We start from the raw sequence: 21505 nt of genomic DNA, 5'->3' as shown, positions 1-21505 counted from the left end.
GTCACTGTGGCTAATTTCAACACTACTGTGAAACAAGCAAACAGGGCAGGAAAGAAGCACCTGCTCAGATAAGGCTTAGAGATTAAATAAAATCAGCTCATTCCTTGGCCAGGGCACAGCCACCACCTTGCTGCTGCTTCTTTTCTGTCCATTCACACAGATGCATCTCACTTTTTTGTGAAACAGGAAGTCCCCCCCCATCCCACTCGTAAAACAAGCTTGTATCTTGTTCAAGCACACCACTTGTTAAACACCTCTCTCTAGGACACGTGGTATGGGACAGCTTTATTCTTTCCAGCAGATCCATTATTTACAGCGCTTAAAATCCGACATGGCAAGAGACAGAGGGATGTTCTTCTCCCATCAACAAGTATCAAAACAGCTTCACTTTACTGTGCTGATCTGCACAAGTGTGGGCTGCAGATCTTCAGGGAGGCTGCCCTGCTTTCACTTGCATCTACATCTTCCTTTAAGACTTCTCTCCCCTTCGAGCCCCATTAAACAGCCTCGGCAGCCTGTTGTCAGGCCAGCCAGGTCCTGGAGCGGGAGGAACCATGCTTCCCCTTACGATACAAGCCTGACAGCTGCTAGGGTCAGGAAGAAACCCACCTTCAGCAGTGACAGTCAGCATCAGCACAAGGAAACGGAGAGGGGAACATAGGATAGAGGCAGCACCTAGAGCAGGGGAGGCCTGTTTGCATGTCAGTCTATTCCTGTGTAAAAAGGGGCTCACCTCACACAAGAGAAAAGCTCTCAACTAAAAAAAACCCCAAAACGAAACAAAAAAACAAGACAAAAAGACGAACACAATGCCATTTCAGCCCTGGGCAGCTGTGAGCCCCACTTTGGTCCCTACGTCTTCCTGCTGTTTCCTCCTCTCCTCAGTCACACAGCTGTAGTTTCTGGGGAAAGCCACCCTTACGCTGGAATACACATGCTCCCTGGGAACAGACACAAGAACAATGTGTCCAGGCCTGCAGTGAGTGCAACAGACTATTCCTTCCCAGGCCCCTTTCAAAAGATTCCTTCGAGCCATAGTCCTTTGGAAACAGACTTGCCAAGCCCAAAGGGAGTGGGCTTGTGCCCCTACCCAAGTGTCTCATGTCTCATTTGGATCTCCTGAAGCTATGGACACATTCTTGTCCCTCCAGCCTCACGGAGCCCGAGCAGCAGTACTGGCCTCTGCACAGGGAAGGAGATGGTCTCGGAGACTACTGCCCACCATGTCCTGCCTGAGGCAGTCCTTCTACAACAGGTCACACAGCTGCTCAGACCAGTGCAGGAAAGCCACAACTAGGCAGGCACAGCTGTACCGAGCCACACAGCGAGAAAGGGGCAGAGTGAGAAACATGAGCTCAGGTCATGGAGAAACCTGCTCTGAGCTCACCTGGGGATGGTGACCACAGTAAAGAAGAGGGAGATGGGACTGAGCCAGGCCCTAGGAATCTCCCCCCCCCACATGGAAGGGCACTAGCTCTGCATCAGAAGGCCGCCTTGGAAGAGCCCAGCCCAACATGGAAGGGGTACATATTGGCACGACTAATGTGAGGGCAGCTGCCTGGTCCTATATGGGGAAGGCTGAGCAGCAGTGCTCAGGGTGAGGCCTCCAAGGAGCTGCTAGGCTTGGGAACAAGGACAGAACCAAAAATAAACATTTGCAACATAGAAAATAGATATCTGAATGTCCAGGGGGGGGACAGAGCTCAAGGCCCAGACACTTAAGACCACGAGCCACAGCCAGCTGTGGTCAACATGGACACGTGCCAGCATTGCTGGGGAACTGGAGGCCTTGCTAAGACAACTCCAGCTGCCTGTCCCCTCATAGGCTGGAAGTCAGTGGGTTGTCCACTCCTCTCCCAGTTGATTTCTGCCTCAGTCCTTGGCCAGAAAGCCACTGCCTCCTGCCAAGTGTTATGCAAAGCAGCCCGGGACACACTTACCACATAGATCTGAGTGTTTCTGTGGCCCCAAATTAGGCAGCCAACACTACAGACTGTACCCCCTGGGTCTATGCCCTGCTGCTGGACCTCACTCTCTGGGAGTACCCCTCGCTTGTTCAAGACTCAGGGTACCTGGCTGGGAGGAAAGTCCAATCTCTGCCTCTACATGCAGCAACAAGGACACGAGCAGGAAGGTCCCAGCCATGGATTTGCATCAGGTCCCTCTTCCCTGGGCAAGGGTGAACCACGATATTTGAGGGCCTGGATCTCAACACTGGCCAAAGCAAGCAAGGCAGGCATAGGGTTCTGCTCACAGCCCCGACTCCAAGGATGATGCTACTGGCGCTTGGCTTTGTAAGGACGGGAGCGTTTCCGACGGTCTGGTTTCCTCTGCTTGTGGAGGCGCCCAATGCTGACTCCCTGCCGTCTACGCACAGAGATGTTCTGCTCCACAAGGCTGGCCAGCATCCCTGCAGGGGAAAAACATGCATCTGACCTGACTCAGGAACTGCCTACCCACAAGCCTGCCATTTTCTGGTCTCAACTCCCTCCCAGAAACACGGACACTTGACATTACAACTCCTCCTCACCTACCTAGCCTCACCTGCTTCTAATCTGGAGACCTGGATGCTCTAATCACCAGAATCTCAGCTCATTCAGAAACCAAGTCTTCAGGTTTCAGAACAAAGGGTACCTGCTTTCCAGAAACCATCCCCCTGCTTCCCACTACAAATGCAAACCCCACAGAATATACACACTTGCCCCCACTGCAATGGACTGTTCTACCTGCAAGAAAGTGCCAGCAATTATACATGATTTGCTCATAGCCTGAAAAGAGGCACTGTCAGCTACGGGAAGCCAATCCCAGGACAAAGAAGTGCTCCATCCCAATGAACAGACTGCAAGAGAGGTCAGCCCTTCAACAACTCCAACCTCTTGCCTTGAGAAAGCCACAGGGGCCAATTTAAAACATCTCACCCATCCAGGAGTGATGAAACAAAGGTGAACCCTGGATGTGCAGCTCTCCCCACCTAGGTATGCATAGTGCAATGCATAGGGGGTAGGACTCTCCCCCCCAGGTATGCAGTGGCAATGCATAGGGGGTAGGACTCCCCCCCACCCCCCGGTTGGCAAGATTGGGAAGCACCCCACCTGGTCGCTGGGGTGGGGGAGCGGGACACGTGCCCCACCCCGGCTAAGGTGGCACCAGTTGCCCATAACTGCCTGGAAGCAGCAGGCCTCACCTTCCTGAGCCAACATAGAGATGAAGGTGCAGATGAATTCATCGTAGTTGTGGGTTCTTCTCTGGTCATCAATCTACAGAAGGTGGGCAGAGAGAACTCAAGGTGAAAGGCTGCTCTCCAGAAGCAGTCACAAGTGTAGCCCAGCAAGCATCCCAGGCTGGAGTCCTATCAACAGGACAGGGGACAGGAAAGGAATACCTGGATAATCAAATCCAGACTCCTGCTATCCCAGGCAATAGACTCAGGAGCCCAATGTGAGCTCTTGGCTGGTTTGGGTCCTATGCTTAGGCCTCAACACATGGAATCAACAACTGAAACCAGTTTAAAGCTGCTGTCTATATTGGAGCTTTCAGTTAAGAGATGTCAGGGGAAAAGACAGTCAAGATGGCTGATCCAAGGTCAATTCTGTCTCAAAGACAAGACGAGACTGTCCTAATTCCATCTTGCAGGGTAAGCCAAGTGCTCTGTGGGGCTTAGTGCACCCAAGGGCCCAGCAGGAACTGTGCTGGAAGCCCAGCAACACCCTTCCCCTCCCTAAAGTCTCCTACATACCAGTGGCACTTGGGCCAGCAGGGCAGTTCTATTAATCAGCCTCAGCCTAGCTGCGAAGCTCAGTCATACTGTTCTGTGCTGGGAAGAACTCCAGACTGGGCTGCTGGACAAGGGGCAGCTTTCCCAGCCTGGAGTAGAGGACTGATAGAGACTGACTCCATCCCCTCACCATACCTGCCCCCACACAGCTAAACAAGTCTCTCCCACATGCCATCGTGACGGGGTTTATCCTGCAGACTCCCAGGACAAACACAGGCAATACACCAGCGCACCTTGAATTTTTTCCTCTTCTCTACCTCCTCCTTCAGACAAGCCTCGTAGTTGGCAATCTCTGCTTCCACACACTTCAGCAGTGCCAGCAGCTCCTGCCGGGCCAAACAGAGAGCACTGGTCAGCACCTCCCTGCTAGGTCAGTGCCAGAGCAGCACATAGGGAAGGGAGGGCTACAGACAGCACCCGCTGCTGTCTCAGTCCAGCTGCCTCAATGGCAGGGCTGGGTGGGAATCAAAATGCTTCATGGAAACCAATGGTTTCCAATTAAACAGCCTGAGCCAAGAAGAAGTGCAAGTGGGTGAAAACAAAACCAGTCAAATCACATGCTGGTCAGTGGGGATAGGTGGGTTTCCACCCAGCATGTGATCAGTTGGCTCTTTTGAACACACACACATAGACTCTTAACCTGCATACGAGACGTTGGACAGCCTCAGCTTCATTCTGCATCAAAAGGAAACTGCCCTCTCTGGGCAGAACCAAATTCTAGCCAGACCTACCCAGTGCATCATGCCAGGCCAGACAAAGCCATGCAGCTCTGGCACATACACCCCCTCTGCTAAGACAGGGAAGGGCAGGCTCCAGGAAGGGGTGCTGGTGCAATGGCCTGTCTTATCCAGTATAGCGAAAAGAGCTCCTTCCCCAGTCGGATGGCTGTGCAGTACAGCAGGGCACAGTAGGGGGGGCGGGTACAAGGGAAGGTGAAGTTACATGTAACCGCAGTGTAACAGGCTGCTCACAGGCACTTAAAAACTGCTGAGGGAGTTTGCTCAGTGGAGCTCTCCACAGGACAGAGCTGTGTAAGAACAGCAAAGCACATGACCAAGAGGATGGCCCAAGGCACAAGGAGCTCATCTGCTCCTGCACTGCAGCATAGCAGTAATAACCAAGAAGCTTCTAGTGCCCTACACAAGGTGAGCTAGTGACCTCCACTCAGGCCCTAGTGGACACACTCGCTCCTGAAAAAACAAGCCACAAGCTAGAAGAACCCCTCATTGCCAGAGAAAGGCCAAGCCCCCTCAAGTAGCTCAGTGTGCAAAGTTGGCCTGTCGCTGCTAATGCTATCACAGCTCTGTAGACAAAATGGAAAGAGTCCAGGGCTCTCCTGCTGGCCCCCATTGTGGGAGCTAAACTACCTATGCTGCTAAAGGAGTCCACCTGGCCAGAACAGTCACACAGGAGACCAACACAACCAAGTGTGGTTGCCAAACTCCAGAGACACCAGCCTCTGGGCCCCAAAAGGTCAATGCCATTACTAGGCACGCAATCCTCCCATAACACCATACAGGGGCTGCAGACAGAACTGGCTACTCCAGCCACAGGCCATCAGCAGCACGCAGCAAACAGAGAAGGGATGGTAGCAGGGGCTGGATAGACCAGCTCCCACAAAGGGCGAGGATACTCACTTTGGGAGAATACTTTTCCCCGCCAACATGATCACTTGGCCTGCTGAGTCCAGCCTTCTCTTTGCTGTCACTGGGCTCGCTGGCTTCCTTCTCCTCTAGTTTAACAGCAGGGTGGGCCTCATCGCTCTGTTTGATAGAAGGCAGGGAACCTTTTCCACTGTCTGGGCATGCCAAGGAAGGAAACATTAGGAACTAGAGCGATGCATCAACTCCCAGGCCAGACAGGCATGTTCTCAGTAGCCAAAGGATAGCTGCTTGCCCTCCCCTTCCCATCCATTTCAGACCCCAGCAGCCCACCAGGTAACCACTTGCTTATTCCAGCCATAGCACAGCCAAGCCCTTCCCCTCCTCCCCAGTGCAAAAGCCCTTCAGTAGTGGTGGGAGAGGTGCATGTCCAAACTGCTCAACTAGAACAGCTGTGGCCTCCCTCCCTGCCCGCAGGCACCCACCTGTGATGGCCAATGGGCAGAACACCCCGTCCTCAGTGAGGTGCAGCAGGCCTGTGCTGATAATGGGACCCAGGTCCCTCACAGCCCGATTGTAACGCATGCAGTCCACACGCAGCAGGCTGTCCTCCTCCCCAAAGAGCACCTTGGAGATGTGGGAGGTGACAGGGCTTGAGGGCCGGGTGGGGTTGGCTGAGCGGATAGGAGAACGCAGTGGTGAGTTGAAGGCACTCCCTATCTCTGAGGCAGTGTCTGTACTCTCATTGCTGGGTGTAGGGGAGGGCTGGGAATGAGTGACGACAGCCACAGCAGCACCCCCACTGCCAGTCTTGATGGAGAGGGGGATGGAGAGATCCTTTTGAGACTCCTTGAGCTTCTCCGCCAAGACGTTTATGGTGTTGGGCTGGAGGACAGAGAGCTGGCCATCTGCTGCCCCCCCAACATGATCCTGCTTCACCAGCCCCTTCCTCTTGTACCTGCCCAAGAACATGGGATAGAAAGTGAATCACAGGCAACACCAGGTGTAGTGCCCCAGCTGCTGGGGAGGATCAACGCAGCCAGCTCTCTAGGACAGTGGTTCCCAACCTTTTTTATATACTGCAGAGGGGCACAGGAGCAGGATGGGGTGCATGAAGCCGGCTGCCTCCCTCCTGGGGCTGCCCTGCTTTAACCCTGCGTGTGACAGCCGGCAGCAAAAGCCACTCGCCTGGGCAGACAGACAGGTGTCTGAGCAGAGGTCTCGTGCCATGACCCAGCAGCCAGCCCTTAACGGCCCAGTGCCAGGCCGTGGCCCGGTGATTGGGAACCTCTGCTCTAGGATGAAGCACCCAAAGTTAGCAGACACTAGAAAACATTCATGCAAATGATCTATCCAACACCACAGCAAGTCTGCATTAGCCTGTCTTGCTCCCACTTCTGCCAGCCTCTCAGTCCTGGATTTAAGCAACAAGACCATTCGCCCCCTTCTCATTCATAAATTAGTGGCTTTCAAGCACAGCAGTACTCCCCTATGCCACCAACAGGACCAAGCAAGAGTGCCGACACCAGCCTGCCTCTTCAGCTTTCCCATGTTCCCTATGCCTGCCACAGGCCTATAAGAGCACAGCCTCCTGCTGAAGCCTGCAAGAACTGACCCGGTCATTGGTATGTGTGAGAGAAGCCAAGGCAAGATGTTACTAAAGGTTCAGTGACCAGGGCTGAACAAGTAGCCTCCAGGGCCTGCTCTGCCAACCCAACTAGGCTTGGGACCTCCCCCATACAGAGCAATCCCACTGTTAAGTCTGCCATCTCACAGCTCTCCCACAACAAGGGAGGCCAGCTGACCAGAGCCATTATTCACCTTCTCTCTCAGGGTTTGGTAAGTCACCTTGGCTCAGAGTTTGTGATCGACTGGCTCCCTCACTGCAGGTACCTGGCCCTTCTATAGCAATGGTAAGCACATGAGAGAACAGCCAGAGGGTGTCAGAGGGGACAGGTGGTTCAGAGAATCTGCGTGCTGCCTGAACATATGTGCTACCCTGGACTGGGTCAGACCTTCCTGGACTGAATCCAACCTCTCTGCAAGCAGGATCCAGCCCAGGGGGCCATAGATTGCCAACCCCTGGTTTATTCAGCAATACATTTCTCTATAGTGCTCTACACCTCACACAGCCATCTGCACTTAAGTAGTGGAGAGCACCAGCAAGGCCTTCCCCTCAGCCCCTAGCCCACAAGCCCTCAGCACAATCCACTACCTCATGGCAGAGTTGGTGTTACGGACTTCCTCCTCCTCCTCATCATCATAGTCATCCTCATCGTCCGAGTACTGCTGGGGCTGTCGGACAGGGACGCGGTTTCGGCCCACTCCTGCAGCAAGGTCCTCTTCCTCCTGCAACACATGTCATTGCTTCCTGAAGAGCACGTTTCAAGTCGGGCCTTTGTTACCAGAACAGCCTCTGACCCCCAGCAGAGAGCGCAGGCACCAGGGATACAGGAATTCCCAAGTTTCTTATACAAAAAGAATCACTGTCACCACTCATATCATGACGCAATCACAGTCACACACAGGTGCACCCCCCCCCACAATTAACCAAATACTGGTGATGCCAGAATTTTTCATTCCAAACAAGCCCATGCTGCTATTATCTTGTTCTGTGTCAAGCATAAAGGCATTAGCTCTGCTCACTTTGTCCTGGAGAGTAGCTCCTGATCCTCCCAGCTAGCTGACTACCCTGGTTACTGCATTCTTGAAGTAAGTTCACTCCCTTTCAGGGCTGACACCATTTTCTTGGATCCCCTCAAGGAAAACATACCACATATTTTGCAGCAATATTGGGCACTGTCAGGTCAAGCAAACCTGAGCTCCAGGTTCAGGGAATTTTAGTACTTAACCCTTTCCAGACATTCTAATGAAGCCCGAGCCTCTGGCTCAGCCAACAGAGCACGTTCTAGGCAAGGAGCCAGTCAGAAGGGGAAGACACTTTTAAACAAATGTTTGGAATGCAAGCCCCTGCTTAGTTGTGCTTCTAACTGCAGCCCAAAAGGGAAATCCCTTTCAAGGACAAGAGGGATCCAGGCTCCATGCTCATTCATTCTGTGATCTCCAGGACACATGCAAACCCTGTCCTGCAGGGGGATAAGCCAAAGTTGGCTCTCCAGCCTTACCCCTGCTTTGACTTCTGATGGACTTGCTCTGGGATATTTCTAAACCAAACACAGTCTAGAAATCTGATGAGGATGAACTCATCAGTATAGATCCCAGGACTCCAGTTTCTTTTTTCTCTTTTTTCCCCATGAAACACATATAAAAGACAAATATGCTTAAAGCAAAGTTACCAGGACACAGAAATCCAGAATGTGTTAACTCAGCAAGGAGATCCCACAGGATGAAGTACAATACATACTTAAACCCATCAATGGAAACAGAAAAATCCAAGTGTATGCACACGTGCATGTGCTGCTCTTTGGTTTAGACAGCCATGTGTACACAGTTTGTTTAGAATTAATACAGGATAAGTGCTACACACTTCCAGGGACTGAGCCTGGGAGGCCACACATCAGGCACAAGACCATCCTGGCCCCTGGCAGAATTGCTACCAGGTCCAAAGGGAGGTCTCTCTCCAAGTTCTTCTCCCCATGCTCTTTAGGAGAGAGGGCTTAAAAATGAAGAGGCCCAACTCTGCTCATTTGTATTTCCCTGACTGGGGAGAAGAGCCAGGCCACACATACCTGCATGGGTGACTTGGCATAGTTGTGGTTGTCCAGGAAGGCCGGCAGTCTCTGCACAATGGGGTTAGGGTTCGGTGGAGGCGCCCCATTGATGCTGCTCACAGAAGGCTTTGCGACTAGTTTGGACTTGTTGGGGGGGCTCTGGGTGGATGCGGCGTGGCCCTGGGCCGTGCACTCATCAGTACTGTCTGCAACACATACCTCTTATATCAGAATGAAGCCTTCTGTGGCAGACCCCATCCCCTCTGATTCCAGATGCTCCATCCAATCTTTCTCCTATCCCAGGAGAACAGCTGCACTCTTCTGCTTCTCCAGAACTGCCTGTTCATCCAACCCTACCCACCTCCACCACGAGAACAAGGAGTACGGCTTAAGCTCTGCTCTCCTCCAATTCCGCAGCTCGTAGCCTGCCTGCTACCAGGCACAGACCGAGGGAGGCCGCAGCTCTATAAACATGCTCCCAAGACCCAAGACTAGGTTAGACAAGAGCTTGTATGGGATGGTTCGGATAGGGAATGGTTTGGATGCTCCTACCTTAAGCAGGGAGTTGGATTAATGACTTCCTGAAGCCCCTTCTAGCCCTACTTTTCTATGAACCTATAATACTGTGCAGTGAAATCCTATACTATCAAATACAGCTCTCTATGATCAAGCTGCCAAGAAACATGTGGACCCAGTTGCTCCCGAACTGTCTGCACGGTTCTGTGCAACTCTGGAGCGGGTTCCATACCTGGGTGAGAGCAATCTGGGGCTAGTGGTGCCCTGCCAGTCTCCAGTGCCAAACAGGTCTTGCTGCTTGCTGGTTTGGCCTCCTCAGCAGGCTGAGAATCCTGGGACTTTTGGGTCTGAATCAGCTCCGGCTGGGTCACTCGGATAAGCTTGAAAGCAAATGACAAGCAGTCTCTGAGCACTGAACTAGGAGCACCTCAAATCAAACTGCTCTGACAGGGTTCAGAGGAGGTCACGCATATGGTCAAAGGCCTGCAGGCAAGGCCCTACGAGAAGAGAATGAGGGACCTAGATCTCTTTAGCCTTTGCAAGAGAAGGCTTGGAGGTGATCTTGTGGCTGCCTATAAAATTCATCAGGGGAGAGAAACAGGGAATAGGAAATGCTCTATTTACTAGAGCACCCCCTGGAGCAACTAGGAACAATGGCCACAAATTGACAGACAGCAGATTTAGGTTGAACATTAGAAAACACTTCTTTCACAGTGAGGGCTGCCAGAACCTAGAATGGACTTCCAAGGGAGGTGATGCTCTCCCCTACCCTGGGGGTCTTCAAGAGGAGACTGGACAAGCATCTAGCTGTGGTTGTCTGACCCCAGCACTCTTTCCTGCCCAGGGCAGGGGGTCAGACTCGGTGACCTAATGAGGTCCCTTCTGTCCCTAACATCTATGAATCTATGCTCAGTGCTAGATAGAAATGGACTGAACTAGCACATCTCAGCCAAGGAACCAGGTCACCAGGCTGCTTGGCTGGAACAGGTCCAGGTTAGAAGGGCTCAACAACATGGCTAAATGGAAACTCAGCTACTGGGCAGAGAACTAAGGGCCCTAGGCAGGAAGAGTGAAGATGGGGGGGCCAGCTTGAAAAGAGGCATGAAACCAGTACCAAGAACCCAGACATAGGGAAAGCAAAGGCACTGCTTACCTAGGACAGGGTCTGCTAAGCAGAGCCACCACCATTCTAGAGTAAGACCACAGGGCCCTGCAATACCTGGAAATACCCAAAACTAAGGACAGCAAACCCTGCTTTCTTCTCTTTAGCTGCATTCATGCTGGTGTCTTGCCCTTCTTACCTGCTGCAAGGCCTCCAGGACAGTCTGCCTGTTCATCTTCAGGATGTGCAGTTTAGACTCATACTTCATCCTCCGGTCAGGCACCACTGCCATCAGGTTGAAGCGAATATCATGGTATGGCTCCCTGTGGCAAAGCACACAGGGCATGTCAGCCTTGGGTCAACTGGGGAAAGCAGCTGCCCCCGACAAGTCACAAATGGGGATTCAGATAGCACCACCACACCATGCAGTCTGCAGGCCAAATGCTGCCACCCCTGTGTTCATGGCCCATTTCATGAGGACCAGACATTACCCTGTAACTAGAAATCAGGCTCCAGCATCCAAAGACAATGGGACGACATTAATTTATATACATCAGATATGAGGATTCCAACTGGCTGAGCAAGGCTCCAACCAGGTGACTACCTAAAGTAACAGGGGTTGGGGGCTCTTAAGCCAAATGGCAGAGTTGTACCAGGTCACATCAAGTATCTGGCCACAAGCTGACTGTCCAAGAGGCAGATGAACCAGAGGTTATCTGGGCCATGGGCCACCACATAGACTCTGAAGCCACGTCCCCACCTGGTAGGTCTTCAATGCAGTGCTGGGGTGGCACCTGAGAGCTGTTATGCTCAGAGGGGCTGGCTGAGCAGCGACCAAAAATTAACCTTTCATGGAAGGAAATTCCCTGCAGAATTTGAATACCACATTTTGGGTGACAGTAGCCAGGACGTGGAACAGAGGAATGGGCTTAAACAGGAAGGTGTCTGTGTAGTGGGCGAACTGAGTTATGCTAAGGCTCTTAGCATAAGTCTAGGCCTTCCCAGAACTAAGCAATAAAGTTATCCAGAGTGCCTTATAAGGCAGTGGGAAAAAGTGAGTGCTGCAACTGGTATGGTGAGTGAACCAGGTAAATAAGTTTCCCTAAAAGGAAAGAAAACCAAAAAACGAAAAAGATTAGAGTACCTTATCTAGAAAAATGAGGTAAGGAACTTGAGGATTGGACCATTTGGGATCCTGTGCTGTGGACTCTGAATCAGTCACTTCACCTCCCCATGCCATAGCTGCCATCCTGGCTTCCAAAGGCAAAGTCTCAAGGGTGGTGTTTGTGAGGCCCCCAGAAATACAGCATGGGATCAGACAAATTCCTAGGGAGCCAGTTACAAATACATACTACACTATGCAGGGGTGCTCAACACCCAGCCTGAAGCACTGAAGGGCCGAGCACCAGTATCTATGGAAGCGGGAGCATGCTGTGTAGAGCGCAGAGTACAATCCTAAATGCCCACAGAGGGTGCCTTAGAGGCACTAGAGTCTTCAGATTTAGGGTTCGCTGGTACCACCTCACATGCCAGGCAGCAGCCAAAATTCCCTACCACTCTCAGAGACCTGTCTCTAATTCAAGTTCTTCCATTCCTCTCTCCAAGGTTAGATCTTTAAGAGACAGAGAAGAGCCTCTTAATAGGGGAGTGCAAAGCAGGTCCTAGTCAATTCGTATTCAGCCCGAATCAGGGACAGTAATTTGATTCATTGATTCAGATCACTGTCCCCGATTTGATTGGGCTGAATCTGAAGATTTGATGCAGATTCAGAGAATTGGTGATTCGGACATAGGCACAGCTTTAAATGTTTTTTCTACATACCTCAAGGTACCAGCAGGGCTTGTGATCACTGCGATGCTAGGGTGGATGGAGCATCCCACAAGAGTACGGGAGGGCCCTCCACGTGCTCGGTGGCAAACCCAGAAGTGCTTCTGGGTCTGCCGGGGATTGTGCTGGGGGACCCCCTCGCCCCAGTGATTGGCTGTGGGGGGATCCCAGGTGCCCCCCCCCCAGACCCAGGAGGCACCAGTTGCCAAACCAGTGAGGCACGGGGGGGGGGGCCCCCCCACAGTGGACCCGGAAGTGTACCAGAATTGCTTCTGGTCCACTTCCAGGTCTTCTGCCAAGTGCGCTGGGGAGCCCCCGGCGCTTCTGTAGGATACACCAGGCACCCCAGCATCACAGCATTCACAAGCTGCCTGCTACCCAGAGGTATATAGAAAAAAACATTTAAAGCTGTGTCTGTGTCCGAATCAATTCGGAGGGTTCCAATTCAATTCGGAGAGATTAAAGCAGGGGTGGGCAAAACGTGGCCCATGGGCTGAATACAGCCCACCAGGCCATTCTAGCCGGCCCATGGGGCCCTTAAAAAAATTTAGAAAATTATCTGCCCTTGGCTGCCTATTACGCGGCCCTCAATGGTTTGCTAAAACTCAGTAAGTGGCCCTCCACCCAAAATAATTGCCCGCCCCCGAACTAAAGGGTCTCCTGATTCAATTCGGATTCGGAGATTCAGCCGCTGAATTGCGCTGAATCAAATCAAGCTTTGCATAGCCCTACCCCCTTAATAAACAGTCACTCCTGCTACCAAAGGTATTTATGGTGGAAGGGTGGAGTCTCAAGTGCTGTAGGTGTCAGTCAGTCACTTCAGTGGTTCAAGAGAGCAATGAAAGGTGTCAGTCAGAGTAATTGGTTCTTGCTGCACCATCCTGGCTGGCAAAGTGCACCTGGGCAGTCCTACAGAGGGGAATGAGTAGCTGATAAAACAACCAGAGCGCACACATTGCATTGCCAGCTCCTGTGCTCCGAGCTGTCATACTGCCATATTTGTGGAACCTTCTCCAATCATATCGGGGCCTGAGTGCAAGCTCCCTCAGAGGCCTGTTTCAGTAGCAGAGGATACAGGTCAAAGGCCCTAACTGGTCTCCAGCGTTACTATAGCTAGGGACACACTAGCTAGTACGAGCAAAAGATCAAGCGTGCTCATCTCACCCATACTTCAACTGGTACACAGCTATTCAGGGAGATGTCCTATAATCAGAGAACTATCTCCCTTCACCCTCATAAGGCTGCTGAGACTGCAGGAGAGAAAATGAATTAAAGCCTCTATCTTTCATATACCTCTGAAGCATTTGGCCCATGTCTGGTAAAGGGAAACGCCTTCCCCTCCCTGTGGGGCCATAACCTAGGTTAGGAAAACCTTCTACTTGCTCGCAAGCCCACAGAGAACTGGGGTGCATCATAGCAAACATGTTCAGGAAGGCCAAGCTCATCAAGGTATTTACCCTGCTGTGGCTAGTCCAATCCTCTCCATGATCACTCTCCTGGCTTTGTCTGTCCACTCCTCATCGTCCGCCCAGGGCCCTGGGGAAACAGCCAGAAAGAAGAGTTAGCAAAGCCAACCAAGTTTCCCACCCTCAGACTAGCCAGACTGCCACCAAGATCCTTTGTGTTCTGCAACCCACAAGCTAGGCAAAAAACAACAAAAAAAACCCACCCACATGGATAAGAGGTATCTTTGGAACAACAGGTCACCAGGAAATCACAGTAGGGCCTGTGAATCTATTCATATAACTACAGAAGTCCTGGTGTGAGCTAACTTCTCCTCATCTACAAAGCAGGGCTCAATTTTGGTGCATGCTGGGTGCAGCATGGAAAGCGCATGCTCTCCTGCCCTGGAAGCAAGTTCTCAGCTGCTTCCTGACCCCTATAGCTGGGATCTGTGCTGGCAAGACAGAGAAGCAAACATCCTAATCATGTAAGACACGGAGTACTGCAACCCTGCAAACAGCCCATTGTGCTATGAAAGATCATTGCAATCCCCTCACTTGGAACAAGTCTGGGGTCATAAAGCCAGGCATATGACCCCTCAGGAAGATGAGAATGTTGGATCTCCAGTATATCCACAAATCCAACTCTCCCATGAGAACAAAATCCTCAGTGCCCTCTTAGGAGGAAGAAAAACCACAGGGGGTTGGACTAGATGACTTCCTGAGGTCCCTTCCGACCCTCATTTTCTAAGATTCTAATGATTAATAAACTTCCCTTCCACCTCCAGGCAAATGCATTTTAAGCCACATGTGGAAATGCATTGGAGTCCAAACTGAGATCTCAGCTACCATTTAGCACTAGAAGCAGCCTCCACACAGGGGACATCCCAATTTGAGACAGCAGTTCTTCAGGTGCAGCTGGTGAAGCACTAATGGACAGAAGAGCAGGGGCTGCAGACATCTGCAGCAGTTGTATATGGATAATCCCAGGCGGAGCCCTGAGATAATGTGGAGGCAAAGCAGATTTGCCAAGGCATGGTCACAGGCCAGCAACAGCCCAGGATCAGGCCTCCCAAAGGTGGGCACACCTGAAGCCATCTACAGCTCCTTGCCATGAGTCTCAGCATGTAATGGGCAGCAGCTGCCCAGCCCTAAGCTTTCTGTTCTCTTTGGTGCCTTAAGGGGAAAAAGAGTGAGTGTCTACCAAAAATTCATGCAGAACCAGTCCAAGAAGCTGAAGACTCCCTTTCCACTGGGGGGGTGGGGGGGGTGGGGGGGGAGAAGATGCTCACCGAGGTCAATTCATTGAATCAAGCAAATCAGCAAGGCACTGACACAAGAGATTGCTGCTGGCTACTTTCTGGGGAATCATGTGAGGGGCCAGGGCATCTCCTGCTGGAGCAGAACACCATGAGAAGTTCCTTACCATGGTCTATGGGATAGACCTTCAGGCCATCCAGCTCAAAGAGTCGCCCCTTAATGGGAACATAGCTAACAAAATGGAAAGCCTCCATGGTCCGCACAGCACTGATTCCATTCTGCTTTTCCGGCAGATGGCGAGGCTCTGGCCTGCAAAGGCAAAAGGGCCCAAGGTCAATGCAGCAGTAGCCTCCCTCCCCCAACCCACACAGCTGTAAGATGACCTCCACACTCACCTGGCATGGCTGTTATGGGCCTTGGCCAGCTCTGGGGCATTGCCGATGGCATAGCCTTTACTCTGGAACAGAAAGCAGAGAGAAAACAGCTGACCCCAGAAACGGTGGGAAACAATGGTTGAGGTCTTTCAGATCAGGACTCGGTGTCTATGGAAAGCCCTTGGATATACACAGCACTTTACAAGTACAAACTAGGCACAAAAGCTTGGGAGAGAAACCTCCAAGATCAAGATATGGTGCAAGTTCCAGAGGAGGAAGGAGAAGGGGTCCTTGGAGGAAGGAAGAGGTGATTTAGAGGGGGATGTGAAGAATAGAGGTGCTTGACTACTATGACTATAGACAGTGCTCTGTGCCCAGAGAACAGCACAAGAAGAGGCACAGAGCCAAACAAGGGCAAAAGGCAGTGAAGTCTCAGAGCAAGCATGGGAGGAAGCTTAGGGAGAACATAAAGACCAAGACAGAGGTGAGAGAGCAGAGACCTGGGTGACAGAAACCTCCTGGGAGAGGAAGACAACACAGCTGCTCATCTCAGCCCTGCCCCATACCTCTGGACTGAAGCCCTTGGTGAAATCCTTCATGCGGCTCAGCGTGGGCCCCAGGTCCACATTGCTGCAGTTCAGGAGCACGCTCAGTAGGGCGTGGGTGGCACAGGAATTGGGGATCAGCTATGAGGCGACAAGCAGGAATCAGTATAGGAACAAGATGATGCTTCAACCTCACTCAGAAGTCTCCCAACAGCCAGCAGAAACCAGCACAGAAAAACAGGATTGCTGCTTGGGTGCATGTAGTTAGTGCCTTCCTGTGAACCCTACTGAGCAAGTGCAGGAGAGCTGTTCACAGCAGTCCATGACTGGTACAGGAGAGATGGGGTATCAGATCTCTGGTGAGAGGGGAGAGGGAGTGTGGGGACATGAACAAGTGGCCAGGAGATGAAATTCGGGTGAGGTTTTACAAGGTGTCAGCTACTAATCTGTAACTGCCCATGTGTAGGCTGTTATCCCCTTAAGAGCACCAAGCTACCAGAGATCAGCTTTCTTTTACCACCATGTAAGAGCATGCACATGAGCAGTCACCTCTGAGTAGCAGACATGCTATAAATCCTCACCCTCATTTACCTCACAATAGCTTGTTCATGTGCTTGGGTCATGGGTTCTGTTGACTCTTGCATAGTCCCAGAGTGAAAAACACCACAGAAGCTGCTAAACCACATCTGCACTGTAGGAACACATCACATCACAGGAGAACAAAGCTTCCTGATGTTTTGGGCAGGAGTCATCCCCAAAGGGTTCCTTCCTCAAAGTGCCCAGATACCACCCCAGCTCTACCTCGGCACAAGCACCTAGGCCAGCCCTCAGAAAAAGCACCCCATGGACAAAGCACTGGGCCCCTTCTCCAGGGTAGGTTCCATGCCCTGTGCACACAGCACAGCAGTCCATGCTCCAAAAGACACGCTAACTTAAGCAAGTCTGACAGACATGCCCATGAGTTGCACTCTCTCCTGTACCCTTTCTACTTACAGATGTGGCAGCGGTGACACCCACACCTCTCTTTTCATGGTCCTGTCTCCCATTTCCAGCTGCCTTCTCTCTCTCTGGCTAGCCAGCTGCCTTCTCAGATTCATTAAGTCCCACAATATGCTTGTTTGTCACTCATGTGCAAAGACCACCCCCAGGTGTGGTCCCAGAGTCCAGATCTGAGAGGCTAAACATACAACCTCCCCCAAGGCAAATGTATAATACTGTGCCTTCTCATCTGAGTGAACAGCTGCCCAGCCAGTAACTTCCTTCCCAATTTTGCATATTCTGGATTGTTGAAGAGATTCCAGCACATGAACCCACCCCATCTGGCCACTCTCCTCAGCAGCACCACAGACAGCTCTTCACATTAGGTCCCACCCAGCTTACCTGGTGGGCAAAGAACATATTATTGACAATGTCATCATCGATCACTGATGTCTCGTCTACTAGGGTGGAAACCTTCCGGCGAGACCGGCGCTCTTCAATCCATTTGAAGAGGAAAATGAACCCATAAACAGGACTGGCGGGTTAAAAACAAACAGCGTGAGCCAGGTCAGCAACTGCCTCAGACTGGAAAAGTTCCCACCAACCTGGACTGGGCTATTCCAGTCAGTTAATGCCAGAGGCCTTCTTCCACAATAGGAGGGAAGACAAGAGGTCAGGCCAAACCCAGAGTGGGAGGTGCTTAGTGCTGCCTCTGACTCTTGGCAAAGACAATTCACTTCAGCTGATTTCCATACCCCTACCCCCCGTATGCACAAGACAGGTAACCGAGACAGTGCCAAACTCATAACCTTTTAACAGATTTAATAAAGTTATGCGATAGAAGACGGCATGAGAGAGCAGGGCAACCACATGCTCCAGTGGGTGCCTGTCCCTGTCTCATACTCCAGTATGCTAGTCACTATATGCCCCACTGTTTCCCACTACAGTATAATTACAGGGCAAAAGTTTTTTAAGCGGAGTCAGGAACTGGTTTTGATTGGAAGCTTCTTCACCAGGGTCATTTCTAAGCACTGTGGAAAAACCTCACTAGTGACTATACAGAGATCTGTATTTGCATCTGCCAGTGGGGCTGATGCAAAGACAGGAAAACCCTGAAGTACATCCCTGAGACCCCACAGGTTCTCTCGCTACCAATTCTCCCATTCTAGTACCAGCCTGGAGCTCCAGCCTGCAGCACTGCCATGGCTTAGCTCCTTGCTCTTCCTCCAAGGCAAGTGAGAGGGTCGATCACATATCCTACTCCTGCAGTCTGATGAAGTACCTTTTCCAATCACTTCCCTGTTAGGTGTTGCTAATATAGATGTCTTTAAATGTCCAATACACTCTCAATGCAGAACTGCTTAAGGAGAGACCCACTAAGATTTTCCCCTCCTGATGAACCCTGCTGCAGAAAGTCATGCTACTGAGTTGATAACTTACCCCTGGCATTTGCTCTGTAGATCATAGATCTCCTCAACTTGCACCCCTTTAACCCCTTGAAAGAGAAAGAGCAGAGAACAGTATCAGACTGACAGGCAGGAGCCAGAGGCAGCATCAAGGATGAAACAAACATTGCAGAAAAGCTCTTATACTCACCAAAATCTTCTACCAACAGGGTGAACAGACCTGGAGGGGAACAAAACTGAGGTTAGAACCTCTGGCTGAGTGGCACATGCATGCTGCAGGGGAGACTAATGAAGCTCCCTGACCACATGCTCTCACCAGTGCAGCACAGTTCTCATACCACCTTCTGCAGGAAACTGCAGGTTTGGAACTGGGATCAGAGAGCACTACTACAGAACAAGTCTGGGCCGATTTCAGCACAAGTCTACTCCTGGCCAGGACACTGCCCCTGGCATACAAGTAGATGCCTGGTTTGTGCCACGTGCACTGACACCTTAAAAAGGTTTTAAGAGACAACCTGAGATCACCTTTCTCTCCTCAGAGCATTTCTGCTTAACCCAGGCAGTGGAGAGAAGGCCAGCACAGGAACCACCTAACTGTGCGATGCATCCCCAGCAGCACCAGAGATTTTCCCAAGAGATGGCCCTCTGCCTTTTTTTCTCCCCATCTTAAAGGAGAAACTGCTTGATCAGTTCCTAGTTTTAAAATTACAGCATTTTGAATTTATTTCTGAGAGTATGAAACAGCAATTAATCAAGGTGCAGTGGCGTCAAAAAGAGATTGTCCTGTAGTACAGAGTGCTGTACTGTGCTGAGCTTGCAGTGCCCTTGGCTAGATCTAGTCACTGTAAAACTTCTGAATCCCATACTTCAGAAGACCAGGGATAACACCCAAAATACAGCAAAGAGACTCAGGTTATGGCAGACTTGCAGTAAAACAGAAGCTCCCTACACTTCTGTAGTGAAGGCAACTAACACACAACTCAGTTGTACATGCAAGCAAAAGTAGGGAGGCACCACCTCTCTCATGGCATTAGGGAAACCACTGCTGAAATAATGGGCCTAGTTCTGATGTCCACTTTTCAAAGGGAAAGCCAAAAAAAAAAAAAAATGAGCAGGGCCCAGTGAAGAGCTGCAAGAATGACCTGAGGCCTTTGGAACGTGCCTGAAAACAAAAGGATTAAGAAGTTTAATTTATTCAGTTCCTCCAAAGGAAGGACAGGTCCACACGGAAACTTCAGCGCAGTTTACAGATGGCTCCAACTAAGCCACTAGAAAAAGACCCGAGAGCCCGTGGCTGGAAGCTGCAACTAGATCAGGGGTGGGCAAAATGTGGCCTGTGGGCCGGATGCGGCCCACTAGGCCATTCTATCCGGCCCATGGGGCACCTAAAAATTTTAGAAAATTAATATTTATCTGCCCAAGGCTGTCCATCATGCAGCCCTCGATTGCTTGCCAAAACCCAGTAAGCGGCCCTCTGCCCAAAATAACTGCCCGCCCCTGAACTAGAATAACTCAGACTAGAAATAAAGATGTAGAGTTTTAACAGTGCAGGTAATCCTGCTCCACAAAACCACTGTAATGAGCCATTGCTGGATGTGGCGCTGAAGATTTTAAATCAAGACTTGATACCTTGCTAAGAGAGATGTGCCCCACTCTGAAACTGGGCTTGATTCAGAAGTAACTGAAGGAGGGGTTCCAAGTCTTGTAGGTCAGGCTAGACGGCCTATCCTGGCCTTCAAGTCTGTGAACCTATGTGCGATCCTCCTCCTCCTGCTCACCTGGGAGCGCCATGGGGCAGTGCGATCACCACCCTACGTGACCTGGAACAGTTTCGGTTGCGGTGCATCACCACCATGAAGAGAGAGGCAATCCTACCTGCTCCTGTAGCATATCTTATTTCACCTTTTGAAGAAGAGGGCTCTGATCCTACCTACAGGCAATGCAATTCCCGTCTTCCTTCGTGAATGGGCCTGCAGAATCAGGCCCTTTGCATCTTAAGACTTTCAGCAGTCAATAAATACTCAAGATAACACAAGGAAGAAGGAGCTCCTCCCAGCTCTCCACGAGCAAAGATAGGAAGAAGGGAAAGAAGTAAATGACCACGAGGGCTCGATTCTCTCATCCTTACAGCGTGCTCCTCGTACACGTTACGCACTTCGCTGCTAGGCCTGCACGGCAATGCCAGCCCCAAGCTGTGGCCTGCTCGGTAAACACGCTGGTGGTCCGCATCTCTGTTAAGCGCCTCAGCGAAGAGCAACTTGCAGCGACCAATACCTGAATCGTTATCCTGCCAGCGGCAATGCCGATCCCTTTGCAGCTAACCGTACCCTGGGCAAGTCCGCGAGGGAGGCCAGGGCAAAGGGCTGCTCTTGCAGGCCTCGACCACAACAGGAGCTCGTGGGTCCCGCCGCCCCGCTGCAGACAAGGCCCTGCCGGGCGCCGAGCACCAGCCCGGGGGCGGCGGCGCCAGGCACTGGCAGGGGCCGGGCACGGGCAGCGCCGCCCGCGGAGCCACGGCCCGGAGCGCGGGGACGGGGCAGCGACAGGGGCCGCGCGGGGGGGGCGGGGCGCTCCCGGGCCTCAAGCGCCGCAGCCGGAGGAGCCGGGGACGCCGCAGCCCGCCCACCCCGTCACCGCCCGCGGGGTTCGGCTCGGACCGGGCGACCGCCCGCACGCACCGGGGTCGCTCTCCAGCTCCAACCAGCCCTTATTCATCTTCCCGCGGGCCGCGCCCCGCCGCCATGTCCGGCCCCCGCCGCCGGCCCCGGCCCCACCCCCACCCCCGTCGCGTCATCTCGGCGCGACACCCGCGCAGGTGCGCGGGGCTGGGATTGTATGCGCGTGCGCGCGCGCAGGGGGGCGGGGCTTCCGTACCGGGCGTGAGATAAGTCTCGGCGAGCGGGGAGCGGATGGGGTAGGGATTGATGTGGCATTGCGGGGTTTATTTGAGCCTCTCCCCCCAGAAGTGGCTGGGCTCTAGTGAGACAAAGGACTCGCTGTGGAGGCAC

General features: G+C 52.0%; 1 protein-coding gene across 2 annotated transcripts; it reads right to left on the bottom strand.

Annotated features, from left to right (window-relative positions):
* Positions 1–259: 259 nt before the first annotated feature.
* BAP1 (BRCA1 associated protein 1) lies at positions 260–21273 on the bottom strand. 2 transcript variants are annotated; one of them, XM_014600127.3, is made up of 17 exons: positions 21176–21272; positions 18688–18717; positions 18532–18586; positions 17494–17626; positions 16135–16254; positions 15590–15651; positions 15361–15503; positions 13950–14028; positions 10865–10988; positions 9796–9943; positions 9066–9253; positions 7592–7725; positions 5862–6334; positions 5413–5573; positions 4009–4101; positions 3185–3257; positions 260–2410 (listed from the first exon to the last, which is right to left on the bottom strand). In XM_014600127.3, the coding sequence occupies exons 1-17, from the start codon at positions 21210–21212 to the stop codon at positions 2277–2279; spliced, it is 2187 nt and encodes a 728-aa protein (XP_014455613.1). In that variant the 5' UTR covers positions 21213–21272; the 3' UTR covers positions 260–2276. The 2 variants fall into 2 exon arrangements, with proteins under 2 accessions (XP_014455613.1, XP_059571404.1); XM_059715421.1 differs by lacking the exon at positions 4009–4101 and having other exon boundaries at positions 21176–21273.
* Positions 21274–21505: the final 232 nt, after the last annotated feature.

The sequence above is a fragment of the Alligator mississippiensis genome, chromosome 12, assembly GCF_030867095.1.
Source record: "Alligator mississippiensis isolate rAllMis1 chromosome 12, rAllMis1, whole genome shotgun sequence".
NCBI lineage: Eukaryota > Metazoa > Chordata > Crocodylia > Alligatoridae > Alligator > Alligator mississippiensis.
The sequence above is the reverse complement of the archived record's forward strand: the minus strand, read 5'-3'. Positions and strand labels throughout refer to the sequence as shown.

Bases quoted from the DNA above. Each gene is read 5' to 3' on its own strand.
- BAP1 (XM_014600127.3), bottom strand. From the start codon at position 21,212: ATGAATAAGGGCTGGTTGGAGCTGGAGAGCGACCCCG. The intron at 15,652-16,134 runs GTATGGGGCAGG...TTTCTGTTCCAG, and splicing joins CCAAGGGCTTCAGTCCAGAG to AGTAAAGGCTATGCCATCGG. The intron at 3,258-4,008 runs GTGCGCTGGTGT...CACCTTCTGTAG, and splicing joins AGAAGAGGAAAAAATTCAAG to ATTGATGACCAGAGAAGAAC.